This window comes from Setaria viridis, chromosome 5, assembly GCF_005286985.2.
Source record: "Setaria viridis chromosome 5, Setaria_viridis_v4.0, whole genome shotgun sequence".
Classification (NCBI taxonomy): Eukaryota; Viridiplantae; Streptophyta; class Magnoliopsida; order Poales; family Poaceae; genus Setaria; species Setaria viridis.
In genome coordinates, this window is record NC_048267.2 from 45,639,894 (window position 1) to 45,658,718 (window position 18,825).

The following is an 18,825-nucleotide window of genomic DNA, read 5'->3' on the forward strand; positions in this document are numbered from 1 at the left end:
AGGACGCGGGAGAGGAGGTGGAGATGGATTTGGCGCGCAAAAATCCTGCGCGCGCCCAAATCAACTGCTATCTGCACGGGATTCGAGCGTGCGGTTGACCGTCGGAGACGAGGCTGTACAACAGTGCTGCGGTGTCTATTCTCGCCTCGGAGCATGGACGCGGCCGCCGTCTCACGAGGCTGAGAGGAGGTTGTTTTTGCAAAAATACCGGCTCGCAGACGGCTCCTAGACACCCGTTGTATCGTGCCTTAAAAGCTCAATCTTCCGGGACAAGCAGGTGGCCGCAACAAGTTAAAACCCTTTAATCATAGTGCCACCGACAGCCGTGTGTTCATCCCTAAGGGTACTTTTAATAGTTTAGACGGCTGCTGTCTGTAAGTCATATATAGACAGTGAAACCGACAGCTTGTACAATGATGTGTTTTTTAAGTTGTCTGCAAGTTATTTAATTCATTCAAATCAAGGTGATTAGGTATAAATATGATCTATGTATGCCATTTTGTTGCTTGTTCACTCAATACAATGCATGCTACCCCATATTATGGAAACATAAATTTGATATAGAAGCATAAATATAATATATATTTATAATAATTGATCTTTGCAATACATAATATGATAATATTATGACTTCCGCTTGGAGACCTTCAACAAACGATTCCTTTGTGTTAGATAATTCCATGTGCTCTTTCTGTGAGGTGAATGTAGCTCTCTCTTTTTCCAGAGCTAAAGCACTTTCTTCCCTTTCACTTCTATCTTTATCAGTAGCATTCACATTTTGAGTACCACTAGCACCTCCTTGGCACTCACCACCTGTGCAAGGGCTACAAGTTTCAATTTTATCAGTAAATTTGGCAATTGCAGGTCCATACTAAACATGAGCCCTAGGACAAGCTACTCTACCTGAAATTGGAAGTAGGATCTTCGAGGTTACTCGGTGGATCCGGAAGTATAAAACAGTGCCCAGTTGCCAGTTGGAGAGCAGGAGATATTTCTGATATAGCTCTCAGTGAATTACAACATGAAGAATTAGCATCTGCTTTCTTGAAAGTTTTTTCACCTGGATTCATGGTATCCTCTTTAGCAGAAACGCTTTGGTCAGCTAATTTTGTTCCTGTTTCTGAAGAATTAGCATCTGCTTTCTTGAAAGTTTTTTCATCAGTGCTCTCTTTTCCATCTGCATTGTCATCTACATCCATTTCCTCAGGCACATCAAAAGTGCCAGTTTCTGGCAAATCCTGTGTAATCTTCTGCGGTGTTTCACTGAATTCTTTACCATCTAGAAAGGAATCGAAAATTGGCATTTGGAGGAAGTATAGCATGCACTGTTCTTTTGTTTTTGTAACAACATGCTCAGCAATCTCATCCCATTCTTTTCCTTTAAAAATTTCTAACGCTTCCAAAAGAAGCAATGTCTCCTGGTCAGTCCAGTTAGAACCACCTGAGCCCGGAACCTCTGCATATTCCATAAGGATGAGATCAGCATTTGACATGCCTTCGTCAAACTTTCCTACATGTGAATCCCGGCGGCCCCGTTTTCTTCCACTGACTTATTTTTAGCACCCGTCACATCGAATGTTTAGATACTAATTAGGAGTATTAAACGTAGACTATTTACAAAACCCATTACATAAGACGAATCTAAACGGCGAGACGAATCTATTAAGCCTAATTAGTCCATGATTTGACAATGTGTTGCTACAGTAAACATTTACTAATAATGGATTAATTAGGCTTAATTAGGCTTAATAGATTCGTCTCGCCGTTTAGATTCGTCTTATGTAATGGGTTTTGTAAATAGTCTACGTTTAATACTCCTAATTAGTATCTAAACATTCGATGTGACACGTGCTAAAAATAAGTCAGTGGAAGAAAACGCCCCGGACACGGCTCACCTCTTCCCCTCTGTTCGCCCGCCGGCGGCGCGTCATCGTCAGTCCCCGATCGGGAGCAGACCCAGATGATGTGGAGCCGCAGCGACGACGCATAGGCGCTACTCTTCGGCAGCGGCGCAAGCTCGTGTCGATGTGGAGACGGAGAGAAGGGAGTCGCGGATCTGGAGGCCGGAGGGGAGCTCGCGACGGGGGATTTCGATCTGATCTCGCAGGAGGGGGCCTCGCCTCCGGTGACGCCACGGAGATGGAGGAGGCGTGGCACGGCGGCAGCCCAGCTATCCGGCCTCACCTCCCGTCGGCGTCCCGCGCGGAGGGAGGAGGTGTGGCGCGACGGCGGCCCAGCTATCCGGCCTCGCCTCCCATCGGCGTCCCGCGCAGAGGGAGGGAAGTAGTTGGAATCGGTTGGAGCAGCGCGGGCTGATTTTGCACTCGATCCGGAGGTGCGCCGATGGATCGTACAACGGCGCCTGGAGGTCGTCGCCAGGTGTTAAAGCATGAGCACGCGCCGTCGTCTCGCGAGAGGACGGCGCGCCCGTCGCTTGGCTCAAATGAGGACGTTTTTGCAAAAACGCCAGCTCGCAGACGGCTCACAGTCGCCCGTTGTACGTGCCCTAATGAGTATCGAACGAGCCATTACCATTAGCATGCAGTCAACACTCAACAGTTTAGTTTCCCTAGGAAGGATAGCGCTTCTTCGGCGGCGACGACTCCATCGGCCTCGTCGACATCGCCGCCAGCAACGTGGCTCACTGGCTCGGGGTCATGGAGGAGGTCGGCGGGGTGACGCCGCTGCTCACGGACGAGGAGTACCCCGCGCTGTGCCAGTGGGCGAAGCGCTACGCCGGCGACGAGACCGTGAAGCAGTGCCTGCCCAAGAGGGACGAGCTCTTTGCCATGTACTCTGGGTTCAAGGAGATGTTCCAGGCCATGGCGACGTCGCAAAATCAGTGACATGTTTCAGTGCCAAAAAAAAGTGTGCTGCGGACGTGTTAGTAACGATCAAGATGTTCTTCGATTGGAATAAGAAGGCGATTATCAGTTATCATCACAGTCGTTTTCTTTAGCACGACTCTTCTCCTGCTCAGAGCAGTGGCTCGTTTCGCAGAGCTTCAGCTGTGACTTTTCCAGTGAAATGATGTTTTAGCTACAACTTGTCTGGTTAGAAAAATATTTGGTAAAACGGCTTCTTCTAACGGCGTAACATAGATAAAAATAATGAAATATCTATAATACATTTATCCTTTTTATTTTTCTTTTTTCTTCAGCACACAATACTGGACGTGATCTGTGATAAAATCTGCATCAGTTGCGACAGACTGGCCAAACTTTGAGCATGCCAAGCAATGCCTTATGTTTTAGAGGACACTTAAACTTCAGAACAGGCGGGACGTTAGTCTTTTACATAAATGTAAGAGCCTGCCTTCAGACTCCTGTTACTCTGCGCCGCAACAAGTAGGAAATTGTCCCCGTCGTGAACTCAGAACTTCTGAGCCCAAATGTACGGGAGCCCAAATGCGTATACGGAAAACAAAACATATGACATCGCCACTTGGCTAAGATTTGCACTGGCATTTGCAATCATATCGGAAAATTTCCAAGACATTCTAAAATTGATGCTTGCTTATGCATTTACAAGATAGATTAGCCTGCTGCTACTAAGCATTTACATTACTTCTGCTCAAGCACTCTACTTTTCACACAAGGAACAAAAAAAGAAAGAAAGGGGTAAGAGTAAAGAATTATTATGTAAAACCGAAGAAAAAAATCCTTCCTGTTTTCCTGGGAGCGGAAACCTCCTCTTTTCAAGGGGCTAGGTAAAATGGTAGCCACGTTAGCAACCGAGCTTGACTGACAAGAGAGCCTTCACGTAGGTCGGGTACATGGCCTCAGCTCCGCATGTAATCAACTATGTTTCTCCAGGTCAATCTAATGTCAGTTAGATGGAATGTCATTATCGACACTGGCGGTTGATTTGTCAACCACGCGGACATTGTACTGCTGGTACACCCTTGCCCGGTTCTCCTGCCACCATTGTTCTGCTTGTGTCTCACTGAATCTCTTCCGACTATATTTACAAACCAAAAAAAACATGATGAGTTACAAGATGAACCAAATGAGAATTCAACAGGAACACGATGTAAAGCTAGATAAGTAGAGTGATAGCAATAGAAGTTGCCAGCTGAGCAGGATTCAAATGCATCTACCTGAACCGAACCCGCTTGAGATCTCTGGCACCTCCAGGCAAGGCGGTGAGAGTAATGTATACACCTGGTTCGTCTTGCTCCACCCATTCAGCCTCATGGCAAGATTCAGCGTCAGGTAACCTACTTCCATTCTTGCCAACTTCTGCATGACTCGTCTTATTCCTAACAGAACTTGGTCCATTAGAAGCAAGCAATCCATTATGACCATTTGTGATTTGTTCTCCAGAACTGCTTGGGCTGCCCAAACTCTCTGTACCCACAGATGAAATGTCATTTGGAATGGAAATTCCAGGAAGAGGTGGCAGTTTAGTGTTCTTGGCTGCTCCTCCAGGTAACCTCTCGGCCATCCCCTTCAACTGTTACAAAAAGAATGGAATTGGCTAAGAATATGCATGGCAACATTTAAATCTGGAACCACGTAGCCTTTAATTGATGCAAAATTATTCAAACCTTCAGATTTTTCAATTAAACCAAACTGCTTCATTCAAGTTTCATATCCTGGTTGTAACATACTAACATAAAGGGGGTAGTTACTATGGGATATACAGCATAGCTCAAAGGCCTTTACTCTACATGCTAACATTGAAACTGATTTAAATACAATTAGATTAGATGTGGGTATAAAAGGAGACAAAATTGCATGCCCGTGCAGTAAGCAGACTTACTTGTGCAGTGAGTGACTTGATTACTTCCTTTGCCGCCTTGCATTTTGCAGTTTCCTCCCCAGCAATGGAAATAGCTTCCTTCAATTGTTTGGTAGTTCTCTCCAGCTCCACTTCAAGCAGTTGAGACTTCCTCGTAAGACTCTCCACCTGTACGTGAAGAGCTACTACATGAGCAATTGAGCAGCAAGTCCTCTCTTTCTGATGCTACTTAGCTTTAATCAAAAGGAGGTTGAAATATTGAAACTCAAAAAAGACAATAGCTTGTCCATCCATATACAGCTTAGAACTATGACCATGTTAGTATTAATTAACTATTAAGTAGGCAGATAATAATCTAGTATAGAAACATCAGGTAGATTGACAGTATCGAATGTATAACTTTGTTACTGTTACAGCAAAAGGATACATGTATCCACAGCATAAGGTTGCAGAGGTAAGCACAAAGAAAATTTACTAAGCTATCTTTTAAAACATAAAATCAAAAGTTCAGTATGACAACACAAAAGATTGCTGTCTTATCAGACTGGAAACCGAGCATGATGTGAGCTAAAACTCCGCCACATTTAAATTGCTGACTACTGAAAGCAAAATATAAATATCAATAATATTTATCAAATAGCACTAAAAAATGGAAGAAAATGTATACCTGAGACCTCAAATTCAGAACCTCTTGGCTTAGTGCATCATTTGTTGGCTTTCCATCATTTGCAACAACTCTTGGAGACGCTAGACCACCCAGAGTAGGTGTAGGTGTTGTGGATCGTGGAGGGCTTGCTCTTCTCGAAATAGGTGATGTTGCCCTAGAAACAATCCTAGATCCAGGGACTGATGCTGAGAAAAATTTCTTTGAAGATCCAAATACAGGATTGAAAGATCTTGAAATGTTAAGCCCACTCCAATGTGAACTTCCATTTGGCACAGGGGAAACACGGGTGCTATTAAATTCAAATTTCTTATTTTTCTTGGAATATCTGCTATCCACATGCTTAAAAGATTCCATTGAAGATAATCTTGATAGTTGAGCATTTGACCTTGTTTCCAGATCCTCCTCGATTGTATCACTTAATCCTGGTACACTAGCAGCCCGCTTTGCTGAAGAATGCATGTCTGTCTCAAGTCCCTTTGTCAGTTTGCTGTAGCAGCTATCACAGACACGGTAAGGCTTGTTTGGATTTGGTGCTAATGAAGCCTTCAGAGATTTTTTACTGCTGCAGGAATGGCAAAATACTAGAGCACAGTTGTAGCAATTATGACGTTTTCTCCTCAAGTTGAATGGCTGACGGCAACCTGAGCACATTGATTGATCAACTCCAGATACCCATTTGTGGATGCATATTGCTGCAGTGAAGTTAATTCCACAAACAACACTTCTAACTTGCTTATCTTTCAGTGCTTCAACCAATGTAGGAGTATTCCTATCATCAGTGTCACCATGACCTAACCGGCCATTTGCACCTTTGCCCCATGTGTACACCTCAGTCCTAGACGTTAAGACAGCTACATGATATGCACCACATGAAATCTCCTCCACGAAGTTTTTGTGTAGCTTCCCTTCAACACGTACAGGAAGTATACCATCAGCTTGTGGGTTCCCCAGCTGACCATAGACAGCACTGCCCATTGTATACACATGGCCAGAAGTAGTAAGGGCTACTGTCAAGCAATGCCCACAAGCAACCTGACAAAAATTGGGCTCCACCAAAGCAGCCACACAAGTTGGGACATATCGTGGTTCCTTGTCACCATGACCTAAGCGACCTTTATCACCATCACCCCATGTAAATATCTTACCAGAAGAACAATTGCTAGAACTTGAATTCCCAGCCATTACTTCCACAACTGCAGCAGTGTGCCAAACACCACAAGCCACCCGCACCGTGCGTAGCCCTTTGAGGGATTCAACTTCTCTGGGGACTGAGATACTTTCACGATCTCCATGACCCAGAACCCCAAAAGATCCATCTCCAAATGTGAAAAGCTGTCCAGCAGAAGTTACTAGGGCTGTATGCCAAGGTCCACATGAAATTGATGAAACATGTATACCCTCTAGTGGTCCATTCACGCGCTTTGGTACCCAGTGACTGACATCATTTCCATGACCTAAAAGCCCAAATTTAAAGGTGCCATCCCCCCATGTGTAAAGATCTCCAGATAGTGTAACAGCACAAGTGTGGTATTCACCACATGCTACCAGCTCAATGTTCATATGAGAAAGAGCATCGATGAGTTTTGGCTGCGATACATCACAATCGACACCATGACCAAGCCGTCCCCCCGATTCCTCACCCCATGAATAGATCTCTCCTTGTTTAGTGACAAGTGCAGAATGTCTTCCTCCACAAGATATGTTCTGTACATCAAGTCGCACAGCAAATTCTAATGGTTTTGGTACAAGGCAATCCATTTTTGCACCTGAGGAGCTTCCAACTCTCGAACTACCACCACCAAGAGTTCCTTCCCCGGTTCCTTCTCCCCATATGAAAACATCGCCTAAAGCATCACCATCATCATGACCAGAACCATGACTAGATGAACTAACAGCACTTGAATAACTGACTCGGAAAGCATCCATTGGAATGCTTCTTGGGTGCCCATTTGTGTTATCTGAGTGTCCAGAAGACATAGAATGGACCGACCCGGCATTAGAATCCGATGGTAAAAAGCCCTTGGGAGGAACTGCATACAGCATGACATCAGAAAAGGCCTTTTCCAATCCATTCTTTGGTGGGCTCCCATATGGAGTACGGAGTCGGTAATTGTCACTGCCATCCTGATGTGAGACAAGTAGCAAAAAGATCATTTTCTAAAACAAATAGCGATATCACAAAAAAGAATACATGATGCAAAGTGAAGGGAAGGAGAGATCATTAAAAGTAATTAGTACACTAGTAATTTGACGCATCAACAAAACATTGCTCCTTTCTAGCTTTGCACTCTAGTGTGGAGAAATTTCTGTTTCCAAGTCTTCCTGCTCTAACTGAACACATCAGTGAAAGCAGGGTACTTTCACAATAATTTGACTGAAGTAATTGCTGAATTGAACATTCAACGTGAAAATAGGACGGGTTCTATTCTACTCCCTCCTTCCCAAATTACTATTCGTTTTGGCTATGTAGATACATAGCTTTTACTATGTACCTAGATACATACTATGTCTAGATACATAGTTTTTCCTATGCACTTAGAAAAGCCAAAATGAATAGTAATTTGGGACGGAGGAAGTACCAATGAAGAGGCAGGCAATCACAACTAAGGGATGAAACTCTAATGTTATTCTAGTCTTCTAGATGGGATTTTCAGATAATAGAGACGGTAATACCTTGTGGATGCTGTCGTTGCTGCTGAAAGGTGAACTCAGAGGAGAACTCCGGCGTGTGTAAGTCCTTGGACTAGTTGCACCAGAGGAAAGGATATCACTTCTAGATTCAGTTCTCCATTTTCTTTGGTGGCTACGGGAAATCAATGTTTTCAGCCCAGCAAACCATACTTCAGCTTCATCTTTATCTTTACATATCTGATATTATTAAAAAGGACAAAGCATGTCACCATACGAATATGAAACTTTACTAAGAAAACTAAACATGAAAGGAAAAGAGGGGGGAAACGAACAGCAGCACACCAATGTTAGCAATAGAACCAACAAAGACGAAACAAAATAATAGAGTTGAACTAGGGAAAACTTACTATATCCAATGACCTATCATGTGAGATTAGAGAAAAAGATTGGCATTCCTTCTCAGGCCGTGGATACCTCTGAAAAATTGCCTGAATTGTCCAGGAAAAAGATCTAGTCAGTAAGTTAGGCACCAAAATTAATCACAATACAAAAAGGCAGTACTTCTGACCAACAAATAATTTTTTTATTAAAAATGTAATTCAATCACAACATGACATGAGAATTCAAGATTATGTCAGGTAAACTCCTTTAGTATAGGGGTCAAAAGTAGCAAGTCATATATACATATACAAGGAGTTTCGACAATGTGTTTTGGTTTATAGTTTAATGTTCTGGTCATTTTTCATTGCACAGAGTTATTTGAAAAATTAAGAAGTTTGGAAAAGCTATTTCAGTTTATAAAAGATATGCATTCATAAGAGTTGGCAAGCAAATATCAACAGAAAATCAAGATATTTTTTTTACTATACTATGAAGCTTGTTGACCGAAGCAATTTATTTAGTAGGAAGAAATAGCTAGATAGGAACATCTGCTAAAAAGCATGAGGCTAGGCCTCTTTGGAGTGTTAACTTACAGTCCGCTGCCCAGGAATTATCCTAGATACATGGCTCAACCTTAAATGTTTCTCTTCTTTCCCTGAGAACCATATCAATACAGATTCATCCTGAAGGAGCCAAAAAAGCATAAAATACACCATATAAGTCAGAGGATTGTGCAGGCACAGAAACACTGTTAAGTTGGAGAGTGCAAAGGAGGCTCACATTGGATAGCCTAAATGGACAAAACTTTGGCTTTCCTCTACGCCCATACTTCAACAAGTAAGCTCCTTTCTTGAGAGCGGTGATGGCCTGCAAATAGGGAGTGCTGTCAAGCCTCAAATATCATGTCGATAATATATGGAAAATAAACAAGTAATCAGCAGCATGCAACTTCCATATTTCAAATTTTAAAAATATAAACTATAATGGTAATCATCAGGACATTCTATGCGACCAAGTCTGCTATAATAAACCTGCCTTCCAAATGATTTCAATAACTTTAGAAGCAATAAAGGGAACAAATGCCATGTCTTATACGAACTGATTAACAAAAGTTTGGGGCTTGATGTTCACCTGAGGTAAATCACTGGTTCTGTACTATGAATAAAATAATAGTAGAACAAAATACTAGACACATACACAGGCAAGTACCAGTATGTGACGGTTCAATAGAACCAAAGTTTTCTACTATTTTCCTTTGTCATTAGCTAATGGCATACAGTTTATTCTTCAGATTGACCTGTTTCTTTATGATTTCCTTTATCGACAATGAAGAATAAAAACCAAATAATCCCTGCCACACTAGTTGTGTAGTAGTCATTAGTGCAACTACAACCACTGAGCTTGCTAATTTAATATGTATATCAGTGATTGTGGTATTTTCAATCATGCATAACCTTTTTCCTGTATTGCTATTGTTTTAACTACTTTGTATTATTAGCATCTTGGCAGATGCACTTGGAAGAGAGCTTATGAAGCATCTCACTGTAAAGTCCAGCAGTTAAACATGGTTTTTGATCAGTGCATTCAGTAGCTGCTGCACAGTATCTGCTTGACAAATGCGGTCCCTTAACTAGCATAAAAGATGAAATGCGTTATTTAGTAAGAAAAGAATGAAATGTCATTTTGTCAGCATAACGAGTTAAAGGTACTGCTTATGTTTTGAGCAACCTGATCTAGCCATATCTCCACTCCATGCCTAATAAGTTTGCCCCCAAACAGAATGTTGGACATAATGTATACATAAAAAAACAAATCAATCATCACTTGATTCCAAACCTCCTACACTGCACGACACTCCTTGGTGCCAAAAATTGGGCTACAGTAGCAGAATCGGCCTAAACTGTCCATTTGCATGCCATGTGGTCAGCCATCTCTCTCATAATCCACAGGAGTTCAAATCCACAAAGCCCCAGCATCCATCCCCAGACATTATTCACAAATTCACCAATCCCAACGCGGCATCCGTCAAATTCAGCACCATGTAGTAGCGATAACTGAATGAGCAAGCAAAGCATTGCACCAAGGCCAACACAAAGAGAGAGGTAAAGGCAAGCATGTGCTGAAGAACTACACCAGCTCATTGTCCTCCCAAACCGAATCCCTCTGCTCACCAAAGCACCCTACTGAACGCTCTCAACTCCAGAAAATGGGGAATGATAAGTACTATAATAGTCCCAACTGGAGCTCAGAAACTAGACACAAGATAAACAGCTAGTAGACATCAAGCAAGTCAACCACCTTACTAGCTCCCGGAATTTCAGCAGAGGAGGAACAGCGAGCACTGGCAACCCGAAATCTCAAGTCTGGGCTCCATTGTAGCACAGGAAAGAAAAAAACAGCAAAGTATGACATGTTTGGCCACGAATTCCGGCGGAATCAGGCACCATTTCACCTAGTCGCCCAAAGAGCACGAGGTAGCCCGGAGTTGCGGAGAACATGTAAGCGGTATCTATCTACCCACCTACATCTCATCTCAGTTGCACCCCGGGTAGAAACAAAGGACGGGGGGCAAATTGATCCTCCCGGCGGCGTGCACAAGGGACAGGGTTAGCGGGAAGCACCTGCTCGATGTCGCGCTCGACGGGCCCCGCCCGGATGCCGCCGAGATCCGAGGAGGCGTCCGACATGGCGGCCTCCGCATCAACCCCGCCGCCGGCAGCGCCCCATCACCGCCGCACGCTCTCGCCCCGCAAAACCCCCAAAGGCGCGCGCGGGCGGACGACCCTCGGCCTCGACACCCGACACGCTCTACCGCCACGGGCGGGGGCGCGGCGCGCCGCAATGGGGGGGCTCGCTCGCCGGCGACCTGCGGCGCGGCTCGCGGGGGCGGCGAGCTCGGGGCGCGCCGCGGCTCCTCGGGGGCGGTCGGATCGGAGCGCGGCGGCGGCGGTGGCGGAGGCCGGGGGCGAGGGGTTTGGCAGTGCGGGGGTGGGGGGGATCGCGACGCGGAGGAGTCAGGGGGGAGAGAGGAACGGAGGAGGTGCGGGAGGAGAGAGAGGGAGGGGAATGAAAGCTTTTTCCTTTTTCCCCTTTTTTTTATTTTGGTCCGCGAGGGTCTCGGGGCGCCTGCTCTGGCTGCTCTCTACTCCGAATCTCCGATGCGTGGCGTGGTTGCTGCCTGTGCGTGGCTGCTGCCTCGGCCACACCACTACGGGGTAGAGTGCACCGCGGCGGACGACGGGACAGCGGCGGTAACTGTTACGGCGATTTGACGTCGGATCGCGCGGCGCAGGGCAGAGCAGGTGCCCTGGCTCTCACGGTGAGCACCGTACCGTCCCAGTAGTAGTACGGGTACAGCTATATCAGTAGTCGCCCACGGGACCCAGCTGCAGTGACGGACCTTCCCTAGTGGTCCAGTACTAGTGGAGTAGGAGTAGGATACTGCAGCTGCGCAACGGGCCAACCCAACCATTCCATTTCCATTTCGTGTGGTGGCGTGCATCCCGCCAGTTGCTGGACAACACGCGGCGGGCGCTGCTTCTGCTACTCGAACAGCCAATACTGTTACCGCCGTACTACACCGTTCCTGACTTTCTGTTGTATAATTCTGTTGTATAATTCTCCTCAGGGCGAACAACCCGCCGCTTAGTCCGAATAACGAGCTAAGGTGACCAACTGTTTAGCGTTTAGAGTAACATTGTCTCAGGACGTGTCCAATGGTATAAGTCAGCTGCTAGCTCAAAATTGATGCAGGTCCCATGTATAAAACATCATTGAAGGCTATGCTGTGAGAGAAAGCTACATCGAAAAGCAAGCGAGACTAACTCCTGACTCTACGCTAGTCTCATTAGTTTTGCACTATTCGAGGGTAAAAAATTGGTTCAAATGGCTCTACCTTAGTGGGCCGGCTAACACTAACTACTGCAACGGAGGGCCGGCTAACGCTAACTACTGCAACTGTAACCGTCGTATTCAGGGGGGGTTATGTTAACTACAAACATCGTTATCAGCTTTGCAACCGAACGAAAATAGCCAGCTTTACGACGAGCCAACTAATCCGCTAGATCCATGCTCTTTTTCTGGACTCTTTTGGTCTTGTACGTAGTGTGTGCAGGCTGCCTAATTCCCGGGGCGCGTCATGTGCTTGCTTTGTCAAATGCGACGCGATGACCACCCTTTCCCGGGCCGACCCATCTGCGTCTAGAAATATTCGTGTGTGTGTGTGTGGGGGGGGGGGGGGGGGGGGGGGGGGGAGGAGATTAAAGGACCTGAATTATGATTTACTTTTGACAGCGCACGTAGCGCGACGCCGCTATCATTTGGAGACCAGCGCAGGTCGGTTTCAGCTCAGCGACAAAGGGCCACAAAACTAATCGCGACACATGCAGCAGCGAGCTAGCTGCGTGCGTGCCGTGCATCATCTCTTCTCTCCCGTCCAGCAGGAAGATGGCGAAAGGGACGTCGTCTTCTCGTCCGGGCGATCATGCAGATTGATTTCCGCAACATGTCCTGTCTCTCCCTTGAATTAAAGGGAAGCCTAGCTCGAACCGGTGCCCATCGGCTGGATCGGATCCGATCCAAAGCCTAGTTTGGATCGATGACAACGTGCTGCTGCTGCTAGAGGAAAGAGGATGTGAGTCTCAACCAGGATGATCACTCTGTAGCTAGAGGAAGAATATATCTCAGTTGTAATCAATCACTACCATCGTGCCTTGTCGTTATCGATGAACACTCCAACCCGATGAGCAGATTAATTGGTGCTGATTGACCTTCATTCGCTAAATAAATACTAAAAATGCAGGAAACTGATGTAGCATCATCACTGGCTGCACATACTCCAGAGATCAACATCTTATTAGCGATGCATGCATCAACAACTAGTAAAAGCTAAGCCTCAGCATTCCAGCCACCACCAGGGTGGCATCAATTTTATCAGCGCTGAACGAACGAACTACCGTGCTTAGCCAGTGATCATGCATGAATGCAAACTGGCTTAGATTATTCCTCCCAACCCAAGGTCCCCTGCTTGTTTTCCTGTCACAGCCTCCTCCTTCAGTTGCCAGCCGGGGCGATCGATCTGTCATCTGCCAGTGGGGGCGATCGATTGATCGATCCATGTATCTAATCTAACCAAAGGGCAAGCAAGAGGCAAGAGGGGGGGTAGGAAGAGGAGGGCGATGGAATGGAATGGACCATTGCTAGCTTGGTCTGATGGTGTGAGGTTGGCAAAACATCAACAAATCTCGCTTTCCACTGCAGCCACCCCCAGGGAAAGGTTAGGCAAGGCTGGGCTCACTGCAGAAAGTGGATGCCCCTCCCTAGTCCCTTATCACCACCCCCGAGGCCCCCGGATCCTCTGCGATGATGATTGTTCTGGGTCTCCTTCTGTGCTGCTGCTGCTGCCATGCTATCTGCTGATGAAATTCCCAAACGTGGCGATGAACAGAGAGAGGCCACATTCCGCAGCACATGGATGGTGCGCAGGGGAAGGCGCGACACAGGCTTGCCACGGCGCACTCGATCGCCGCACTGTGACCAACAGCGCAAGGACAAAGCGGCGGATATTCGTTGGTGCAGGGCGATCTGAGAGCCTGAAGACTCTGCAAGCATGGCCTGCACACGAAACCGTGGCGACCGAGCAACTGCAGCCTCGTTCCGAACCCCTTCCAGGTGACCGAGGAGCGGAACGGGCCAGCAACCCAACCAATCGAGGTCAGGGCATGATTTACCGGCTTTGCAAGCAAAAGAGCCCCCAGCCAGGCGCTGGACCACTGGGTCCGTGTCCGAAGCGACGGTTGACGAATTGTTGACGTGGTTGGTGTCCGTGTGCCCCGGGCCTGCCCTTTTGCCATGCCATTGCCAGCCACAGACCTGGCCTGATGGAGAGATAGTTGGACGTGCCACGGTACACAAAACCGATGGAATGCTGTGTACGTGTATCGCGCACCAACTGGCGAAAAGTGGCCACTGAGAAAGAAGGCAGCAGCGATTGGGCACTGTTGCGCTGCTTTTGCAGGACACGGGCGCGACTGTGCGCCCTTTTCCCTCCTCGCTTTAATCGCTGTCAGTACGCACATCCCAGTTTGGCTACCCAGCCATGCCGAGCTTAAGAATCCTCCATCCACGAGGTTTGACGTGTGCGTGTGTACTTTGGCTAGGGCCGTTAATGTCAGTGGCGACCTCGGGCAGCGAGGGTTGGTTTGTCGGCACGCGCGACAGGCCAGCCAGCCAGCCTATGCGATGCAAAGCCAAGGTCCTGCCCGCCGGCAGGCTCGCTATTGGCAGTGGATTCGGTGGTGGTCCAGGCATTTTGTGGCTGGCCACCTTGCTGCCTAAGCACGGAGCTGATGGCGTGCCAATGAACCAGCTCCCGCGCAATGTCATGTGCTTGTTCCTTTATCCAAAGCAAACCACACTTGTGCCCGAGCTCGACCACTTCCTCTCGCGATCCGCCGTACGATCCACTCCGGCGAGCGTGCGCGTGCGGCGGGAAGCACAAGGCGCGCGGGGATCTCTTGCCCGGATGGCCGGATCCAATGCCGTCTCCGCAAAATGCTGCAAAACCAGGCGCGCCGTATCGTATCTCCGCTACGCCAAATCATTCAACAACCCGGCCTGCCACGCACACGCACGAGTGATCCGTTCTGTCCCCTGCAAACCCCACCCGGGTCCCCATCGTGTTAGACCATTGTCAGTGTAAAGTTTGGTGGTGTGATTTTCAAAAGTACCATGTCATCTATTAATTACTAAGTTGATGAATGAAATTAGATTTCTCAATGTAAAATTTCACTTCACGATTTCATTTGTTAGCATATCATTTACATGTTTCATCTAAATGACCAATGCGAGTTTGATGAATGTGTGTAGATGAAACTTAAATCCTCTCAATGAAGTTTCATTTCGGTTTTATGCTTTTGGTACACCAAATTTCATCTTCATAAAACTCTACTCTCTTTCCTTGTAAATCGTATGCCATGTCATCACTTTTGCCTTGTACTCCCTCCATCCAGTTTTCATGGGCGTCCAAAGTTGGGAAAAGCATCCAGTATTCATATGCGTATACCAGCGAGGGTGTCGTATTTTCTCGGTAGTCGTTGCGAGGGTCGCTTCGGGTGCTGTGTGATTAATGCCTTGTCTGCAACCGTTGAGAAGCACACATGCATGCATCCATCGTCAAATACTCTCCGCGTGGCCTCGTTCTCTAACGCATATTCTAGCACACGCTGCTCTCTTTCCATCGTTCCTAACCTGCTGCTCTCTTTCTCTCGTTCCTTGCCTGCTGCTCTCTTTCTCTCGTTCCTAGCCTACCATCGTTGATGGCGCGGGTCTGTTCCTCGTCGGCAATGGGCGCCGCTGCCCCTTTGGTGCTTATTCAAGAAGACAAGCAAGCTGTTGCCGTGGCAGCGCAGATCTGTTCCTTGCCGGCAATGGGCGTTGCTGCCACTTCGATGCTTGTACAAGAAGACAAGCAAGTTGTTGCCATGGCCAAGGGACTCGAGGAAGCAGTTGCCGTGTCCGATAACGAGAACCATATGGACCGTGAGGAACGGCAGCGCGCACGCAGGAGGCCGTGCTCTCGTTGTGGTCTCTTACACAGCGATTACAATTTGTCAGCTCAGATCTATGACTTCCACAAGTTTGACTGCGAGCTACTCTTCCCCAACATCGACGATCTCAAGATGGATGGAGACACAATCGTGATACCTTGGCATCTCATCAGCTATCTCTTCGGCAACGTCGAAGATTCCGACGAGGTTCGTGTCGTGGAGGACTCCTTGGCTGGTGAGACTGAGGTCCCGGATTCTCAAAGCGAGCAGTAGTATTTCATCATGAATGTGTTACCTAGCTTAAAGTTCTCTGCCTATTTCATCTTGCATGTTTTACTTAGACTAAGTTGCTTGAATGCATCCTTTTATGTGAGCCTAATTGTATTGTGTTGATATCGTTCGTATTCTATGAGCCTACCTGTTCTGTACGTGTTGATACAAGCACACAACACACACAAGAAGAAACCAATGTTATGCAATTCAAAAGGTAATTAAAGTTCATGGTCGGTAGCACAAGCTAATCTAACTAAGAAAATCTAACGCTTGATTGTAAAGGTCCATAGGACACTGCAAGCTAGTAAGAAGATCACCCTGCAACTCCAAGTGCTTCTTCTTCACGTGTGGGATGTTATAGTGCTGTCCACCATTGTGCTTCAGGATCTCTAGCATGCAAGATTGTTGTGTTATGAAAATTCGGTTTGACCTATCTGCCGGATATTCCTGAAATGCCTTGTTGATCCTATCCACAATTTGCTCGACATTGTTTGGAGTGCCTCTGTGAAACAATGCTTGGATTGCTGCAAAGAAACCAAGGTCCAACACATTAAGATCAGGAGAGTTAGGCGGTTGGCATACTAGTCGTATGTCCCACCCATCTACTTGGGTAGCTTGAACGAATGCAGGATCATTCACATCAATGTGTGTCTTGGCATTGTCCTGTTGGATGAAAATGGGAATTCCTCTTTCTTCGGCTGTCTTGGCATTGTCCTGTTGGATGAAAATGGGAATTCCTCTTTCTTCGGCTGGCCATTTTTCCTTTATTGCGGGTAGGACCTTGTTAACCAAGAAATCTCGGCTAACTTCCTTTGTAACTGATGTCATCGCCTTTGTAACCAAGGTGCCTACACATACATCAAAAATTGAGCACAATTGAGATTAGGTTAAAATGCTAATGTTAACTATAGATGCATGCCATACCTCTTGGCCGGTTCGGGCTCTTCCTCTTTGCTGGCTCTACATATACAAAGGGAAATACACCAATTTTATCATCAAATATGCATGTACCATGCTCGTCAAATCTAGGCCGAGTAACCACTGCAAGTACCATAACCTTTTCTATAAAATTTTTGCTTTTAACCTCCCTTTGTGGTCTTTCTTCATCATTAGCAAGATAATACTTCTGGTTACACCTAGTCCTATAAAACCACTTCTCATCAATGTACACGAAGTTGTACATTAGGTTGAACTTAATAGTATCAGGTATGATGTTTAGGAGCATGGATAAGCAGTACCGGACACGTGCCTTTTTATTTTCATCAGTCAAGCTAAACTTTAGGTCATTGGTGTGCCGACGGAAATAACCTTCCCTAGAACGGTTACGAAGTGTGCTTTTCTTCAAACCCAGCGCATTGGCTAGATCCTGGAAGGTTGTTCGATCTCTTAAAGGCACGGATTTGATGGCTTCCATGTCTATTTCCATTCTTTTGCGACCACAATTTTTAACGTGTTTGTTTCGTACTACAGATATCCCACCAGACTCTTGTCCATTGCGCTAAATTTTTTGCACAACTCTAAGAGGGACACCAAATTTCTGTGCAACCTCCTTAGACACTCCACGACGCAACATGGGTGGATTGGTATTTGCCAACAACTCTAGATATACGGCGATCTTGAACTCATCCGAATAGAATTTCCTCTTTCTCATATTAGAACCTACAAATAAACAAGGGATCATGGATCTCAACAGTACCATGCAGAAGCTCATACATGCAGCAGAAGCTCATACATGCAGCAGGCGCATGGAAAGAATACATGCAGCAGGAGTACCATGCATCAGGCGCATGCACATGGATCTCAACAGTACCATGTAGAAGCTCATACATGCAGCAGTACCATGTAGAAGCTCGTACATGCAGCAGGCGTATAGAAAGAATACATGCAGCAGGAGTACCATGCAGAAGCTCATGCAGAACAAAAGCTAACGGACCATTACAAAACAAGAAGCTAACAAAACAAGAAGCTAACAGGAGCTAGTAGAAGCTATACATACGTACTAGCTGCAACTACTGCAATCACAAATTAGTCAAGATGAAACTCCGACTGAAACTAGCAAAAGAGATACTACTGCTATCCTATAACATCGGCACTTACCTTGTTGACTACCAAGTCCTTCTGAGGGTGCATGATCTCCCTGGGCACCCTCTGCTTGTTCTTCTCCGAGTCCTTCTGAGGGTGCGTGTGTGCTCCACACCATGTGGAACTCGAGATCATGAGCATGACCTTCCCAGTCGCCGATGGCATCCCAATTGATAGGATCGTCGGTGTCCCAACTTGGCAGCTGGTTGAGATCGAAAGTTTTTGGCGCCATTGATTGAAGAGATGTGCAGGGGAGAGTTCACCATAGAGGAAGTATAAATAGAGCCATGGAGACTCCTGGGAAATTTTGAAACTTGGCCAGCAAAAATAACCAGCGGGAATTTGGCTAGCATCCCTGAAATTTTGAAACTTGGGAATTTGGCCATGGAGCCCTGAAATTTGACTAGCAAAAATAACCAGCGGGACCGGAAGGCAGCGTGATGGCATGCGAATAGGCAGGCGAGATGGCATGCAAGGAAGACGAGATGGCATGCAAGCAGG

The 18,825-nt window shown here is 46.4% G+C and overlaps 1 protein-coding gene and 1 long non-coding RNA gene across 2 annotated transcripts; both read right to left on the reverse strand.

The window, feature by feature from the left end:
• Window positions 1–563: 563 nt before the first annotated feature.
• On the reverse strand, window positions 564–1,701 carry LOC117856597 (uncharacterized). Its single transcript, XR_011898284.1, has 2 exons — window positions 904–1,701; window positions 564–824 (listed from the first exon to the last, which is right to left on the reverse strand). It is a non-coding gene; the product is annotated as an uncharacterized lncRNA (long non-coding RNA).
• Window positions 1,702–3,432: 1,731 nt separating this feature from the next.
• Window positions 3,433–11,423, reverse strand: LOC117855875 (PH, RCC1 and FYVE domains-containing protein 1). The gene is made up of 9 exons (XM_034738273.2): window positions 11,044–11,423; window positions 9,203–9,289; window positions 9,016–9,105; window positions 8,449–8,529; window positions 8,084–8,278; window positions 5,411–7,534; window positions 4,765–4,911; window positions 4,100–4,455; window positions 3,433–3,960 (listed from the first exon to the last, which is right to left on the reverse strand). Exons 1-9 carry the CDS (start codon window positions 11,107–11,109, stop codon window positions 3,828–3,830), a joined length of 3,279 nt encoding a protein of 1,092 aa, XP_034594164.1. The 5' UTR covers window positions 11,110–11,423; the 3' UTR covers window positions 3,433–3,827.
• Window positions 11,424–18,825: the final 7,402 nt, after the last annotated feature.

Excerpts from the sequence above, each read along its gene's own strand:
- LOC117855875 (XM_034738273.2), bottom strand. The coding sequence starts at position 11,109 with ATGTCGGACGCCTCCTCGGATCTCGGCGGCATCCGGGCGGGGCCCGTC. Across the intron at positions 4,912-5,410 it reads TTCTGAATTTGAGGTCTCAG|GTGGAGAGTCTTACGAGGAA; the intron begins GTATACATTTTC and ends CTTCACGTACAG. Across the intron at positions 4,456-4,764 it reads TCAAGTCACTCACTGCACAA|TTGAAGGGGATGGCCGAGAG; the intron begins GTAAGTCTGCTT and ends TTTTTGTAACAG.